We start from the raw sequence: 16,943 nt of genomic DNA, 5'->3' as shown, positions 1-16,943 counted from the left end.
CAATTGCCAACCTCTCCAGGTTGATGGTGTTTGATCTTTCTTATAATGACCTAAATGGTTCTATTCCAAGAGAATTGGGTAGTTTAAAGAATCTTATTGCATTAAATTTGAGCCATAACCATTTTAGCAGTCCAATTATGCCAATTCTTACGGCTTTACAATCAATTGAATATCTTTGGCTAGGTTCAAATAGAATATATGGTTCCATGGATTCAAATATTGTAAAGCTCAGAAAGTTGAATTCCTTGGACTTATCATATAATAACATATCAGGGATCATACCTTCTGAATTTGCCCGCATGACAAACTTAGAGTATTTGGATCTTTCTTACAACTCTTTAAAGTGTCCAACCGGCAAAGAGCTTGACCTCTTTTCTTTCTACCCTCCCCTTCATTGCCCCGAGTCTACCCCCGAATATACCCCTCAAGTTGCGATCATTATTTGCGTCGTCTTGGCCTTCTCTGTCTTTTGTTTGATCATTTTATTGCAGTTGGCCCATAAGTGTCTTTTCAAAACTAGACAAGTCCAACCTACTAAACGAGCTTCAAAAAATGGTGATATATTGTCGGTATGGAATTATGATGGGAAAATTGCATTTGAAGATATCCTAAAAGCAACGGAAGATTTTGACATTCGATATTGCGTTGGAACAGGTGGTTACGGTAGTGTATATAGAGCACAACTACCTAGTGGCAAAGTAGTTGCCTTGAAGAAGCTTCACAGTTCAGAGGCAGAAGAAGTATCATTCAGAAAGAGTTTTGAGAATGAGGTAGAAACGTTGACTAAAATTCGTCACAAAAATATCATAAGACTCTATGGATTCTGTTTGAACAAAAGAAGCATGTTTTTGATTTACGAGTATATGGAAAGAGGAAGCTTGTTTTGTGTTCTAAGCGATGATTTAGAAGCTGTGGAATTAGATTGGAGTAAGAGAATTAATGTCATCAAAGGCATATCTTATGCATTGTCTTACATGCATCATGATTGCACTCCTCCAATTGTTCATCGTGATGTAACGAGCACCAACATCTTATTGAACTCAGAATTTGAGGCTTTTGTGTCTGATTATGGAACCGCAAGATTACTTGATCCCGATACTTCCAATCGAACCATGATTGCTGGTACATACGGCTATATTGCTCCAGGTAACTTTTTTTACATTCCATTCCATTCCCTTGCCAAATTAATATTCTTTACACTTACATGTGTTGAAGTGAAATTAAATCATTGATTTTGAAAGAAATTCGAATCTTTAACTCAAGGATACTTCATCTTGTTGTGAATGACATGTAGAATTTGCCTACACCATGGCCATAACGGAAAAATGTGACGTTTATAGCTTTGGTGTAGTGGTACTAGAAATGCTAATGGGTAAGCACCCTGGAGAATTTTTGTCATCATTGTCATCTTCATCATCGTCAATTCAAAATATGTTGCTGACTGAAATAATAGACCATCGCCCATCACCGCCAAGAAATCGGATTGTTGAGAGTGATATTGTTCTTATTACTACGCTGGGATTTGCATGCCTAAATGCCAAACCAATGTATCGACCAACAATGAAGCTAGTTTCTCAACAACTTCTTGCTCGCAAACGATTGTTAGCCAAGCGTTTTAGTGATATTTCACTTGGACAGCTAATGTTCCCCGCTGAAATTTTACTAGAAATTGAAAAATAAGATTAGTTGAATTCATTAAATTCAAAGATGTTTCTTGCAACTTATCACCATGCTCTACTTTGGAATTTATAATATCATCTCCACTTTTTCAATTTTTATGAATTTCAAAATAAGTAAACAAAAATTTCTTTTCCGTTTAGATTCGGCATATTTATGCATACATAAATATTTAAATATTTTTTTTTTAATCAATCAGCTCAATGTGTATTACTTCAATCTCAAATTTACAAACTAAGCAGGGCTAATGAAACAACCCAGATAGTATATCTAATTACAGTATTTCCACCCAATCCCTATCCTGCTGTGTAAGTTCTTTTTTCCATGTATTTGTAATTCTAATTTTCACTTCACATTTAATTCTTCTCACCATTATCTCAATTGTTGGGATACATTGATTCCAATAAACTTCATTCCGAGCTCTCCATATATGATAAACTAGCGCTGCAATGGTTGCAGCAAAAAATTTCTTCCTAAAGTCACTAATCTTGGACCGGAGCTATCAACCACTCGGCCATCTCTCCGAAAGATAATTTCTATTTTATTTTTTTTCCACTGAATAAGACATACCGATATAAGTTGATAATATTACTATTTATATATATTATAGAAATACATATATATTATAAAAATACATCGATTATGAATCTATAGATCTAGCTATCTGTATATATAGATGCATGATCTAGCGTTCCCTTTTGTAAAGTCAAAAAAGTGTCCTCGATGCATTTTTTTTTTACAAATTTTGGCTGATAAAGAGATCAAATGGTATATAATTCTTTTATTGGTAAATTGGAGGATTAGAAACATGACTATTGCTTTCCAATTAGCTGTTTTTGCATTAATTGCTACTTCATCAATCTTACTGATTAGTGTACCCGTTGTATTTGCTAATCCTGATGGTTGGTCGGGTAATAAAAATGTTGTATTTTCCGGTACATCATTATGGATTGGATTAGTCTTTCTCGTAGGTATCCTTAATTCTCTTATCTCTTGAACCTGGTTGTTCTAGGTCCAAAAACGACCCCTCCCCGAATTCTTTCAGGTTATAAGACACGTTCAAATTCAATACAATACAATATAAGATAAGTTAGAAGTTCCCAAATTGCAAATAACGAAAAAAATTCTAAAAATTAACGGGAGGGGTCAAACTTATTTGATTTGTGTCTTTATTTTGTAAAATTTTGCAAATTCAAAATTTATATTTATATATGTAATAAATATGCATTATGTATTATAATACATTATATTAAGTATAGAAATATTAATTATAGAAATCGTTGAAATGGAATAAAAAAATGTACTAAACTAAAGTTGTACATACAAATATAATATTTATAAATAATAAATAGAGAGTGTTTGGCTTCGCTCTGCCAAAATATGATCCATACTTGGGTATCACGAACAAAAACAAGTGCGGATATAGTTGAATGGTAAAATTTCTCTTTGCCAAGGAGAAGACGCGGGTTCGATTCCCGCTATCCGCCCAGGATAATGGGGTTAATGTATTTAATTTAATTTAATAGGATAAATGATTAAATATAGTTGATTACGATAGTATATTGGTTCTTTCCTCCCACCCAAAAGGGGTTAATATTTAAATATTTTTATTATATATTTTAATTTTATATTAAAAAATATTACTTTTCCCAGCGTAGCTTTGAGTCGGTAAAAGATACTTTTGTCCGCGCCGTTCGTTTTACGCCGACAAAAGTCCTATTAATGACCGACTTTCACAGTTAGCCTTTGTCCATTCAAAAACACGTCGACAAAGTCCAGAGGACCTTTTTCCGGCGTAAATTTAATTTTTTCTGGCGCAAAAACGCATCGGCAAAAGCAATCTTTTTTGTAGTGAAAGGATCTCAATTCTTATTTAAAAAGTGAGCTTATACGCTGCCTGCAACCCAATAGAACTTGAGCTTTGCAAGTTCTTATAATCCTAATACAGGTAACTCGTGGACTAGGCTTTATTCACAACCTGAACAATGTAAAAATTCGTGTTCAATCTTTTTCTTTAAGTTTTAGTTTAATTAATTGTTAGCAAAAAAGTTAGTCAACAATATATGATGTTTTTGCTGGTATTGACCCAGATTTGGATGCTCAAGTAGAATTTGGAGCATTCCAAAAACTTGGAGATCCAACTACAAGAAGACAAGTTGTAATGCCCCAAATTTCCTAATAAGGTTTAGGACTTTGATTAGGAGGTCGGGAGGGCCATAATTGATTTATTATGGTATTTAATGATCATATGCGTGTTAATGTGAATTATATTATTATATGATAATAAATGCATGCATATGAGTGTATTTATAATGATAAGGGCATTTTGGTAATTTGGCCTGCTGAGGGCATATTTGTTAATTGGGTGCATATTGTAATTTGTGAATGAGATTTTATTATTATGGAGATATATTCGAGCTATTCGGCATGAGACGGTCATATATATGGATTAGCGGTTTTGTCATAACGGGGTCAATTTCGGGGTAATAGAAATGTTTATTTGGTGATAGATTGGGAGTATTTGAAATCAGGATGGAATTCTGGAAGTTTTGACTATAGTATCCCCGGGGGTGTTTTCGGGACCCCGAGCACTAGGTTTTATTTGAGGTTACTTATGCTTGAAGTAGCTTCCCAGATAAGAACGTACGTTAGAAAACCTCTCGTTCTCTCTCTCAACAGTCTGTTATACTGTTTGAGTATCATTGAGGAAATCTTGAGTTCTAGGAGTCGGAATCAAGCGAGGATCGAGGCATAGAGATCCTAGGAAATATTAGAAGCTTCTTAACCGAAGGATTTGACGGAAAACAACCCAATCAAAGGTAATCTAAGTTTTAAGTTTTTAAAGTTTTTAAGCTTAGAATTGGACTTTGTGAATTGTTGAGTTTTTGGTTAGTTTGAAACTTGGGTTTTGAGGGTTTTGGAGTATTGGGAAGCTTGGGAACTTTGATTTGATTATTGGGGAATGTTTGGGTATGTTTTTGGAGTGCTTAAAACACGTTTGGGAATGGCCCGGGGTTGGGGGCCGCGGCCCTGTTCTTGAGCGCCGCGGCCCTAGTTCAATGAAGCAGGTGTCAGGAAATTGGCCTTGCTGGGCGCCGCGGCCCTTGCCTCAGAGAACCCTGGGGGCCGCGGCCCAAGGTGCTAGGGCTGCAGCCCTTGCCCTGTTTTCACCCCGTTTGCTCGTTTTGACCCCGGAAACTTAGCTATGGGCCTCGGGAGTGTCCCTACTACTTGGATTAGGTTGGATTGATCTCTTGGAGGCTAGATATTGGTGTGGAAACCTATAAAACTGGGAGAGAAAAGTATGTGTTTATTTCTGTGTATTTTACAAGCTAGAACTTAGGCTTATATACAGATCTACACATTAATACAACATAAATACAATAAAAGAGAATTCCTATAGACTTTAGGAAACGAAAACATCCATTTGTAACGTATTGACATTATTTTCTGACTGTTAACACTCCCCCTCAAGCTGGACCATAGATATTGATGAGTCCAAGCTTGTTTACTAGGAACTCAAATACTCGCTCAGATAACCCCTTTGTGAGAATATCAACCAATTGTTGATCTGTATGAACATATTTGATGTTGACAATTCCCCCATCAATCTTCTCTTTGATAAAGTGATGATCTACTTCCACGTGTTTAGTTCTGTCATGATGTATAGGGTTGCGTGCAATACTGATGGTAGATTGATTATCACAGTAAAGCTGAATGGGAGCTTCATATTCAATCTTTAGTTCTCTTAACAGGCGTCTGATCCATATCGCTTCACATATTCCGTGGGCCATGGCTCTATACTCTTCTTCGGCACTGCTTCTTGCAACCACTGTTTGCTTTTTACTTCGCCATGTTACCACATTGCCCCATACAATTGTACAATATCCAGATGTAGATTTTCTATCATCAACTGACCCAGTCCAGTCTGCATCTGTGAATACTTCAACTTTTCTTTCAGTAGTCTTTTTGAAGAAAAGACCTTTTCCTGGTGTTTGCTTTAAATACCTCAGAATTCTATATACTGCATTAAGATGTCCTTGACATGGATCATGCATGTATTGACTGACCAGACTTACTGCAAAGGCAATATCTGGTCTGGTATGAGAGAGGTAGATAAGCTTTCCTACTAGTTGTTGGTACCTTTCTTTGTCAACTGGGTTTCCTTCAAACATTTTCCTCTTGTCTCCGAGCTCGATTGGAGTTTTGCTAGGTTTACTGCCTAGCATTCCTGTCTCATTCAAGAGATCAAGAGTGTATTTTCTTTGAGAAACAGAAATTCCATTTTTGCTTCTAGCAAATTCCATTCAAAGAAAATATCTGAGTTCACAGAGATCCTTGACTTCGAACTCCTTTGCCAACATTTCTTTAATCCGAATCACCTCTTCAGTATGGTTGCCAGTGACAATGATATCATCAACATATACAATCAGAACTGACATTTTCCCTCTTTCTAAGTGTTTGATGAAGAGAGTATGGTCAGTCTGACCTTGTATGTATCCAAGTTCCTTGATAACCTTCAAGAACCGATTGAACCATGCACGAGGAGATTGTTTGACCGTAGAGCGATTTGTTTAGCTTGCAAACTTTGGTTGTATTGGGAGATTCTTCAAAACCCGGAGGCTGACTCATGTACACTTCTTCTTCCAGCTCACCATTTAAGAATGCATTTTTTACATCAAGTTGATGTAATTCCCAATTTAAGTTGACTGCAAGCGAGAGCAATACTCTGATGGTATTGAGTTTGGCAACCGGAGCGAATGTTTCAGTGTAGTCAATTCCGTAGGTTTGAGTAAAACCCTTGGCAACTAACCGAGCTTTGTACCTTTCAATAGATCCATTTGCATTATATTTTACTGTGAACACCCATTTGCACCCTATTACTTTCTTATCTGGTGGTAACTCCACTAATCGCCAAGTACCATTCTGCTCAAGTGCTTTCATCTCTTCGAGAACTGCTGTCTTCCATTGAGGAGTACCAAGTGCTTCATTGATATTTCTGGGAATCACAACATCTGATAGACTAGTGGTAAAAGCTTTAAATGGAGAGGATAATTTTGCATAAGAGATGAATTTTGAAATAGGGTGTTGGGTGCAAGATCTACTTCCTTTTCTTAAAGCAATAAGAATATCTAGATCTAATTGAGTGTTTGAGGGTAGAGTACCTGAATCTTTTAACTGAGGTGGTTCTATCACTGGATCGGCCTCTTGACTGTGATGAGAATTCGTCACTTGTTTATTTCTTTCTCTTCTGGTATACACCCGAATTTCTTTCTGCATGTTTTGATTTTGAGAGTCATGAGAAGGTGGAAGATTTTCTAGTTCGGGAATGATTTCATTCACTGGAGGAAAGGACAAGTCTAGGGGTAATTCTAAACCCCACGACCACTGAGCTTCTTGCTTGTGATGAATATGCTCCCCCTGAAGCTGAGTGGGACTGAAGTATGGAGTATTTTCGAAAAAAGTTACATCGCGAGAGATGTAGATTTTCTTGGTGAGGGGACAGTAACAGCAATAGCCTTTCTGTGTAGGAGGATATCCTAGGAAAACTGTTTTTATGGCTTTAGGATCAAGTTTACTCCGGTGTTGGGAGTGCACATGGACAAAGGTGGTGCACCCAAAGACTTTTACTGGCAGAGTATTTGTGGAAATGTGAGGATAAAGAAACTGAAGAATAGAATATGGTGTCTTAAATTGAAGAGGCCGACTGGGAAGGAGATTGATTAGATAAGTAGCAGTGAGAACAGCATCGCCCCAAAGATATTTTGGAACATTCATGTTGAACATGATAGCACGGGCTACTTCTAAGAGGTGACGATTTTTCCTTTCGGCTACTCCATTCTGCTGCGGAGTATCTACACACGAGCTCTGGTGAACAATCCCATTTTGTAGAAGGTAGGGACCAAGAGTGGTATTGAAGTATTCAGTACCGTTATCGGTACGAAGTGTCCGAATAGATGTCTGGTACTGTGTTTGGATCATTTTGTGGAAGTTTTGGAATACCTGACAGGTTTCGGATTTGTGCCTAAGAAGGTACACCCAAGTAATTCGTGTATGGTCATGAATGAATATAATAAACCAACGTTTACCAGAAGAAGTCGTGACCTTGGATGGTCCCCATACGTCACTATGAATAAGAGAGAAAGGACTAGAGGGTGTATACAGTTTGTGAGGAAATGAAACACGAGTATGTTTAGCAAGTTGGCAAATATCACATTGAAAATCCGCAACATTTTTATTTAAAAACAAAAAAGGAAACAAATGTCTTAAATATAAAAAACTTGGATGTCCAAGTCGACAATGCCACAACATAATTTTTTGAGAAGTTGCATCAAAAGATGAATTAGAAATAGAACTTGAAGTTAAACAGTGCAGGTAAGGCAACTCTTTGTTTGGGTGCTGAAAGAAATAAAGGTCGTCACGAATCCTAGCACTGCCAATCGTCCTCCCCGATGATAGATCCTAAAATTGACAAGAATCAGACATAAATTTAGCAAGACAGTGATTATCAGAGGTTAATTTTTGAACAAAGATTAAGTTGCATTTTAAGGAAGGAACAAAGAGAACTGATTTAAGAAATAAATCAGTAGACAATTTTATGGTGCCAATGCCAGCAATAGGTGAGTGAGTACCATCTGCAATCTTAACACTAGAGGCAGTAGAGCAGGGACTATAAGAATCAAACAAATGAAGTAAACCTGTCATGTGATCAGTCGCCCCTGAATCGATGATCCATGGTGTATGGGAAGCGGAAGAGAAATTACCAGAGTGTGCAACAAAAGCACTATGAGACTCGGGACCAGATTTGGGTTTTATGGAGGATTGACCAAGGAGTGTGTATAAATGTTCGAGTTGTTCCTTACTGAATGAAAGGGCAGCAGTACCGCTTTGAGTAGTGCTATTCTCAGACTGGGTTTGGTAGGCCTTTCTGTCATTTTGCCGACGGGGAGTCCAATTTGGTGGTTTACCATGAATTTCCCAACAAGTGGAGCGAGTGTGACCATGACGTTGACAGTGATCACACCAAGGTCGATCACCCTTGTGATTAGGTCGAGGATCAGGATTTGATCTGCCAAACGGTGGTGGACCAGATTTTGAGACAAGAGCTGAACTCTCTACGGGCGATAATTCTTGAGTAGTGAGCATGACGCGACGACGTGCTTCTTCACGTCTGACCTTAGAGAAAGCTTCTTCAGTGTCAGGAAATGGAGAACGACTCACCAAACGACCTTGAACTTCATCAAGATTACTGTTCAACCCAGTAAGAAATTCAAAGACCCGCTCTTTTTCTAATTGTTGGCGCTGAAGAGTGGTGCAGGTGGCACACAAAGGAGTGGTATCCAGATACAAATCGAGTTCCTGCCACAGGTCTTGTAAGTTTGAAAAATATTGGGTAACAGTGTGATTACCTTGCTTGATTTCTTTGAGTTTGGTACGAATTTCAAAAATCTTAGAGGCATTCCCAAGATCAGAGTACATCTTTTTTGCAGCATCCCATACTTCCTTAGCAGTTTTAAAAAATAAATACCTGCGACTGATCTTTGGATCCATTGAATTAATAAGCCATGCAAGTATAATAGAATTCTCAGCCTGCCATACCTTGTAGGTTGAGTCAGTCAATGGAGGGGCAGGAAGGTCACCGGTGAGATATCCGAGTTTTCCACGTCCACAAATGACTAACTTTACTGACTGTGCCCACTGTAAATAGTTTCTACCATCAAGTTTGTGGGCTGTAATGTGGAGAGAGCTGGTATCATGACTATAAATGGAGCCAAAGGACTGACTTTGGGCTGGATTTGAGTTAGGCCCACTAATTTGAGAAGAAATTTCATCACTGCTTGACATGATGACACGTGGCTAGGGGTGGCTGACAAGTGGGGATGTATCAAATAAAAAATTGTGTTATGGCAGGGAGACATGAGAGGCGTGAATAAAGAAAGGTTGGCTGAATATGTGAGAGTGAATAAAAAATTGTTTTATGCCAGGGAGATGTGAGAGGATAAGGAAAGGTTGGCTGAATATGTGAGAGTGAATATAAGACTGAGATTGTCGAGGAGGGTTGGACAGAGATTTCCCCTGGAGTTGCAGACCGCCTAGAGCGCCGAAGATGTTGCCGAAGATGACGTCGGAAGTTGCAGAACCGCCTGGAGCACCGAAGATGTCGCCGGAAGTTGCAGAAGCTGCCTGGAGCACTGAAGATGTCGCTGATGAAGGCTCTTGTTGTTGAGAGCATAGGACATCAGATTGGGCAGAAAAGTGCTGGAGAGCACGGAACTCAGATAGTGGTATCTCCACTTATGGGAGTAAGAAAGAAGAAAAGTTGGAAGCCATACCCAGAATGCGCTCGGTGTAAGAAGCATCATTTGGGAGAATGCAGAGCAAAGGCATGCTTCTTTTGCGGAATGTTTGGACATCGTAAGAAGAATTGCCCAAGGCTAAGAGAGCTTGAACAGAGGAGGATAGATAGCTCGATTCGAACTCAAGTGTTTATTCCAGGGCAATTAGAGTCTGAGACCGAGACTAGTTCCTCGGGGGTGACAGGTCAGTTTACTAGCCCTGAGTTTTGAGTTATGTTGTTTGGCTTTGGTACCATGCTTTTCTTTTGTTGGTATATATATAGAGAAAGGTATAAAGATGGTATATATGTGGATCACATGGTTATGTTGTGATGGGAAATGTAATACGGTATTGGCAACTTAAGAGATGAGTTGGGTTATGGAAAGGACTCATCAGGTATTCTGATAAAGCTGGTTATGACAGGCTTTGGTTTGATCCAGGGTTTGGATTGGGTAAGTAATTAAATAGCAATCGTGAATGACAAGGAAAGTATAGTAATTCTTGGGCTTGGGAGTGGAGAGCCTTGTGTTAGTTGGTATGGTGCACGGTTCTGCATGCTTATGATACTTGTAGCGAGAGCTAGAGTTTTGCGCAGGGGGATGTGAGGAGCTCTTAGCTAGCGTGATGGATATCACCTGGATTGTACCAGTGAGATCAGGACAGACTGGATTAGTCTGTGGGTTCTGAATGTGTTACCAGATGGTCTGTCAAGGCTTCTTGTCATAAAAAGACTATAATGGTGATTGGAGTAGTGTCAGAAATAGAATCAGATGTAAGTACTGTATTGAGTGGCTCAGTGGAGTTATAAGAATTAAAAGGTTTAATTGTTGAGTAAGATGGAATTCTTTAAGGTTGATCTTGGATCTGGTTAGGACCAGCTAGAGATCAGGGAGAGGAAGTTATATAAAGGATTGTGTTAGTATTGGTTTGGAGCACTGCAAGTGCTGAATATGTCTTGAGAATTGGTTTAACGCTAAGTGTTTGTGAGTCAGATGAATAGAGCATTCAAAGGTTTATTTGGATGGGATTTATGATCGGTTTAGATGATGGTAGAGTGGTGTTTTCTCTGTGCGGAGAATTGCCAAGAATGAAGAGTGCCTTGGGGACAGGAGTGTCCATGGTTGGTAAAGATATTTCAGGTGCCTTGGGGAAAAATGTGTTGGGTCTTTTATAGACCAGAATCAGTTAGTGGATTGTTATGACATCCTAGTGGTAGAGGAAAGTGACTGCCTATGCAATATGTTGACTAAAGAATCTGAGCAGGACTGGAGTAGAGTTTCTGGTGGGCCAGGTGGCCAGTTTATTGTTTGAGATTATTATCTCAAGAAAGATTAAAAAGGAAAGATAGTTAAGTGAGCCACAGATGGGCAAGTTTGAATGGAAAGCTTTAGCTGGATTAGCTAAGAGTTGTGCAGCGAAAGATATGGATTTGTTCTGGTATAAAGATCGGACTCGGGATCTGATGGACATTGGGATTAACTAAGAGATTCTGGATGAATCTCATGCTATTCTTTTATTCGCTTCATTCAGGCATCGTGAAGAGGTAACAGGATGTGAAAGCTTTATAGTGATAGCCTGAGGTGAAGAGGGACGTAATGGGATGCGTAAAAAGTTCTTAACCTGTTAACATGTTAAGACAGAATATCAGGAAACGGCAAGGCCATTGCAGCCTTTGGGTAATTCATAGTGGGAATATTGCCCGAGCCCTTCAATCACGTTGGAGTCATTGAAGTGGAAGTAGCCCCTTCCCTGTCAAATAACATTTTGTCAATTGATTATCCAATTAAAATCATCATCATTCAATGCAAAGTTAATTTTGAAAATGGAAAAATTGGCTTCAAGTGTCGCTGTTGATGTTGATTGCATGCCCCATGTCCAGTCAATATTTTATTATGATGTTGATTAAAAAGTTCATCATATCATATGAGATAAAGTAAAATATATAAATTAAAAGTCAATAAGAATGACAGTGTGGCCGTGTTTACCACGTGGTTCAATTATTCTTGTGTCACTGTCACAAATTACTATATAATAACGTCTTCAAGTTCAAGCTGACTGTGGAAGCAGTCACTCACTCATCTTTGTAAACCATTAAATCCTCCACTTTAATACTCATTATTGTAGGACTAGTCTATGCAGCCAATGTCTTAGTTCAAGCTTCACCGTACGACGAAGATCAACATGAAGTGCTTTCATTGCTGCTAAGTGGGTGGTGCAGCCACGACTCTGTCGACAATGCAACCCAATATTGCACTTGGTCTGGTATCACTTGCGACCCCGCTCGACAGATTACTCAAATTACTCTTTCTTATGATTATTGTGAATATTGTGAATTCTGGTCATTGGAGAAATTCAACTGGTCTTGCTTTCCAAACTTAGTCCATCTGAATCTTTCCTCTGCCGGGCTTTATGGAGATATTCCATCCCACATAGGTACTCTTTCAAAGCTCACCCACCTTCACCTTTCCAAAAATTGTCTAACAGGCCAATTACCTCTTTCAATTGCCAACCTCTCCAGGTTGATGGTGTTTGATCTTTCTTATAATAACCTATATGGTTCAATTCCAAGAGAATTGGGTAGTTTAAAGAATCTTATTGCATTAAATTTCAGCTATAACTATTTTAGCGGTCCAATTCCTTCAACTATTGCTCTTTTTTCCAACCTCACTCATCTACATATGTCATCTAATCAAATTAATGGGTCTATTCCAATTGATTTAAGAAAGCTGAAGAACATGGTTTCTCTTGACCTGTCTTACAACAGCCTCCAAGGACAACTCCCATCCAGTATATTCCAGCTGAACAGATTGACTTCCCTATCATTTTCCTACAACAAAATCAATGGTTCCATACCTCCGGCTTTGGGTGATCTAACCAATTTGGTGGAGTTGGACCTTAGCCAAAATCAATTGATTGGTTGCATTCCATTAGAAATTGCAAATTTGAAGAACTTTACATTTCTGGATCTTAGTTCCAACAACCTCAGTTGTCCAATTCCTTTAACTGTTGCTCTTTTTTCCAACCTCACTCATCTACATATGTCATCTAATCAAATTAATGGGTCTATTCCAATTGATTTAGGAAAGCTGAAGAACATGGTTTCTCTTGACCTGTCTTACAACAGCCTCCAAGGACAACTCCCATCCAGTATATTCCAGCTGAACAGATTGACTTCCCTATCATTTTCCCACAACAAAATCAATGGTTCCATACCTCCGGCTTTGGGTGATCTAACCAATTTGGTGGAGTTGGACCTTAGTTCAAACGAATTTGATGGTCCACTCCCTCTGGAAATTAGAAAACTAAGAAACCTAGAGTCGTTAGTCCTTAGCCAAAATCAATTGATTGGTTGCATTCCATTAGAAATTTCAAATTTGAAGAACTTAACATTTCTGGATGTTAGTTCCAACAACCTCAGTTGTCCAATTATGCCAATTCTTACGGTTTTGCAATCAATTGAAGTTCTTTCACTAGGTTCAAATAGAATATATGGTTCCATGGATTCAAATATTGTAAAGCTCAGAAAGCTGACTTTCTTGGACTTATCACATAACAACATATCAGGGATCATACCTTCTGAATTTGCCTGCTTGTCAATATTAGAGTCTTTGGATCTGTCTTACAACTCTTTAAAGGGTCCAACTGGCGAAGAGCCTGTTGAAGGTGACATCATTTCTTTCAACCATCCCCTTCAATGCCCCAAGTCTACCCCCCCAACTCCATCGCCAAGTCTACCCCCCAAGTCTACCCCTCAAGTTGCGATCATTATTTGCATCGTCTTGGCCTTCTTTGCCTTTTGTTTGATCAATTTATTTCTGTTGGCCGATAAGTGTCATTTCAAAACTAGACAAGTCCAACCTACTAAAGGAGCTTCAAAAAATGGTGATATATTGTCCGTATGGAATTATGATGGGAAAATTGCATTTGAAGATATCCTAAAAGCAACGGAAGATTTTGACATTCGATATTGCGTTGGAACAGGTGGTTACGGTAGTGTATATAGAGCACAACTACCTAGTGGCAAAGTAGTTGCCTTGAAGAAGCTTCACAGTTCAGAGGCAGAAGAAGTATCATTCAGAAAGAGTTTTGAGAATGAGGTAGAAACGTTGACTAAAATTCGTCACAAAAATATCATAAGACTCTATGGATTCTGTTTGAACAAAAGAAGCATGTTTTTGATTTACGAGTATATGGAAAGAGGAAGCTTGTTTTGTGTTCTAAGCGATGATTTAGAAGCTGTGGAATTAGATTGGAGTAAGAGAATTAATGTCATCAAAGACATAGCTTATGCATTGTCTTACATGCATCATGATTGCACTCCTCCAATTGTTCATCGTGATGTAAAGAGCACCAACATCTTATTGAACTCAGAATTTGAGGCTTTTGTGTCTGATTATGGAACCGCAAGATTACTTGATCCCGATACTTCCAATCGAACCATGATTGCTGGTACATACGGCTATATTGCTCCAGGTAACTTTTTTTACATTCCATTCCCTTGCCAAATTAATATTCTTTACACTTACATGTATTGAAGTGAAATTAAATCATTGATTTGGAAAGAAATTCGAATCTTTAACTCAAGGATACTTCATCTTGTTGTGATTGACATGTAGAATTTGCCTACACCATGGCCATAACGGAAAAATGTGACGTTTATAGCTTTGGTGTAGTGGTACTCGAAACGTTAATGGGTAAGCACCCTGGAGAATTTTTGTCGTCATTGTCATCTTCATCATCGTCAATTCAAAATATGTTGCTGACTGAAATAATAGACCACCGCCCATCACCGCCAAGAAATGGGATTGTTGAAAGTGATATTGTTCTTATTACTACGCTGGGATTTGCATGCCTAAATGCCAAACCAATGAATCGACCAACAATGAAGCTAGTTTCTCAACAACTTCTTGCTCGCAAACGATTGTTAGCCAAGCGTTTTAGTGATATTTCACTTGGACAGCTAATGTTCCCAGATGAAATTTTACTAGATATTGAAAATAAGATTAGTTGAGTTCATTAAATTCAAAGATGTTTCTTGCAACTTATCACCATGCTCTACTTTGGAATTTATAATATCATCTCCACTTTTTTCAATTTTTATGAATTTCAAAATAAGTAAACAAAAATTTCTTTTCCGTTTAGATTCGGCATATTTATGCATACATAAATATTTAAATATTTTTATTATATATTTTAATTTTATATTAAAAAATATTACTTTTTCCGGCGTAGCTTTGAGTCGGTAAAAGATACTTTTGTCCGCGCCGTTCGTTTTACGCCGACAAAAGTCCTATTAACAACCGACTTTCATAGTTAGCCTTTGTCCATGCAAAAACACGTCGGCAAAGCCCAGAGGACCTTTTTCCGGCGTAAATATGATTTTTTCTGGCACAAAAACGCATCGGCAAAAGCAATCTTTTTTGTAGCGAAAGGATCTCAATTCTTATTTAAAGAGTGAGCTTATACGCTGCCCAAGAGAACTTGAGCTTTGCAAGCTCATATAATCCTAATACAGGTAACTCGTGGACGAGGGTTTATTCACAACCTGAACAACGTAAAAATTCGTGTTCAATATTTTTCTTTAAGTTTTAGTTTAATTAATTGTTAGCAAAAAAGTTAGTCAACAATATATGTTTACATGTAACTTTTTGATCAAATAAACTTTTTAATTCATAGTTTTAAATTAGATTTTTCTTAATATTTTATTACAATGAAATTCATTAGTATTATTTATAAGTATTGAAATGTGTTATATAATTCATTTTTTGTGTTATACTACAATTTAGTATAACACATTTTTTGTGTTATACTACACTTTAGTATAATACATTATTTGTGTTATATAATGAAATTTGCATAACAAAATTCTTTACTTATAAAAAGTGTTATTGTAATAGATATTGTTATCCCCAAAAATGGAGATTGATGACGTGGCAATAGAGGTGACAAGTAGCATGGAATAGTTGGGCGATCTGGCTTAGTAGTAGCCCAATACATCAATGAAGGGTTTGAACTGCTTGAAAGATGTCATAACTAAGCCAAATGCACCCGAGGAGTCCAAATGGTATGCTCGGACCCTAGTCCGAGGAGATGCCCCAAGTGATTGGCTCGGAACCTAGTCCGAGGAGAGGCCAAGTGGTTGGCTCAGACCCTAGTCCAAGGAGAGGCCACAAGAAGTGTGGCTCAGACCCTAGTCCAAGGAGAGGCCACAAGAAGTGTGGCTCGGACCTTGGTCCGAGGAGAGCCAAGGTGTGGCTCGAACCCTAGTCCGAGGAAAGGCCAAGTGGTTGGCTCGGACCCTAGTCCGAGGAGAGCCAAGGTGTGGCTCGAACCCTAGTCCGAGGAGAGGCCAAGTGGTTGGCTCTGACCCTAGTCCGAGGAGAGGCCACAAGAAGTGTGGCTCGGACCTTGGTCCGAGGAGTACCCCTAAGATGTGGCTCGGACCCTTGGTCCGAGGAGAGCCAGAACATGTGTTCGGACCTTAGTCCGAGGAGAACCATGGAGGGTGTGATCGGATCTTGGTCCGAGGAGAGTAAGGGGTATGGTCCGTATGCAGGTGTCCAGCATGCATATGTCCGACCAGAAGACGATATTCATCAAATAAATGGACCAGACTACGTCAAATTCTCAGAAACGACTTCAGCAAGAATCAGTCTGGGCACCGCGGGAATCTCTCATTCCTCACTCAAATTGAGGAATCTGTTGTATTTTGAATATTTTGTGTAATTTAAATAAAGTATAAATAATAGAATATCCCGATTCTAGAGGGATATCAGTTTAGGATCCCAAGCCTATAAATAGAGGGTTAATTGGATCAAAAGAGGACTTTTGGCAATTTGAGATTGGGTCTGAGTTCTAGAGAGAGAAAGTGCGTTTTCCTTGAGAGAGAACCCTTTTTGTATTCCTGAACATTTACACTGAAGAAACTC

General features: G+C 38.5%; 2 protein-coding genes and 1 non-coding gene across 3 annotated transcripts; all 3 read left to right on the top strand.

The window, feature by feature from the left end:
* The first annotated feature begins 266 nt into the window (after window positions 1-266).
* On the top strand, window positions 267-1,772 carry LOC133824395 (MDIS1-interacting receptor like kinase 2-like). The gene is made up of 2 exons (XM_062257273.1): window positions 267-1,146; window positions 1,295-1,772. Exons 1-2 carry the CDS (start codon window positions 300-302, stop codon window positions 1,678-1,680), a joined length of 1,233 nt encoding a protein of 410 aa, XP_062113257.1. The 5' UTR covers window positions 267-299; the 3' UTR covers window positions 1,681-1,772.
* A 1,321-nt stretch (window positions 1,773-3,093) lies between these two features.
* Window positions 3,094-3,164, top strand: TRNAG-GCC (transfer RNA glycine (anticodon GCC)). Its single transcript has one exon. It is a non-coding gene; the product is annotated as a tRNA-Gly (tRNA).
* An 8,806-nt stretch (window positions 3,165-11,970) lies between these two features.
* On the top strand, window positions 11,971-15,025 carry LOC133825737 (probable leucine-rich repeat receptor-like protein kinase At1g35710). Its single transcript, XM_062258642.1, has 2 exons — window positions 11,971-14,487; window positions 14,631-15,025. The coding sequence occupies exons 1-2, from the start codon at window positions 12,537-12,539 to the stop codon at window positions 15,023-15,025; spliced, it is 2,346 nt and encodes a 781-aa protein (XP_062114626.1). The 5' UTR covers window positions 11,971-12,536.
* The last annotated feature ends 1,918 nt before the right edge of the window (window positions 15,026-16,943 follow it).

Source organism: Humulus lupulus, chromosome 3 (genome assembly GCF_963169125.1).
Source record: "Humulus lupulus chromosome 3, drHumLupu1.1, whole genome shotgun sequence".
NCBI lineage: Eukaryota > Viridiplantae > Streptophyta > Magnoliopsida > Rosales > Cannabaceae > Humulus > Humulus lupulus.
This window is presented reverse-complemented; position numbering and strand designations above follow the sequence as displayed.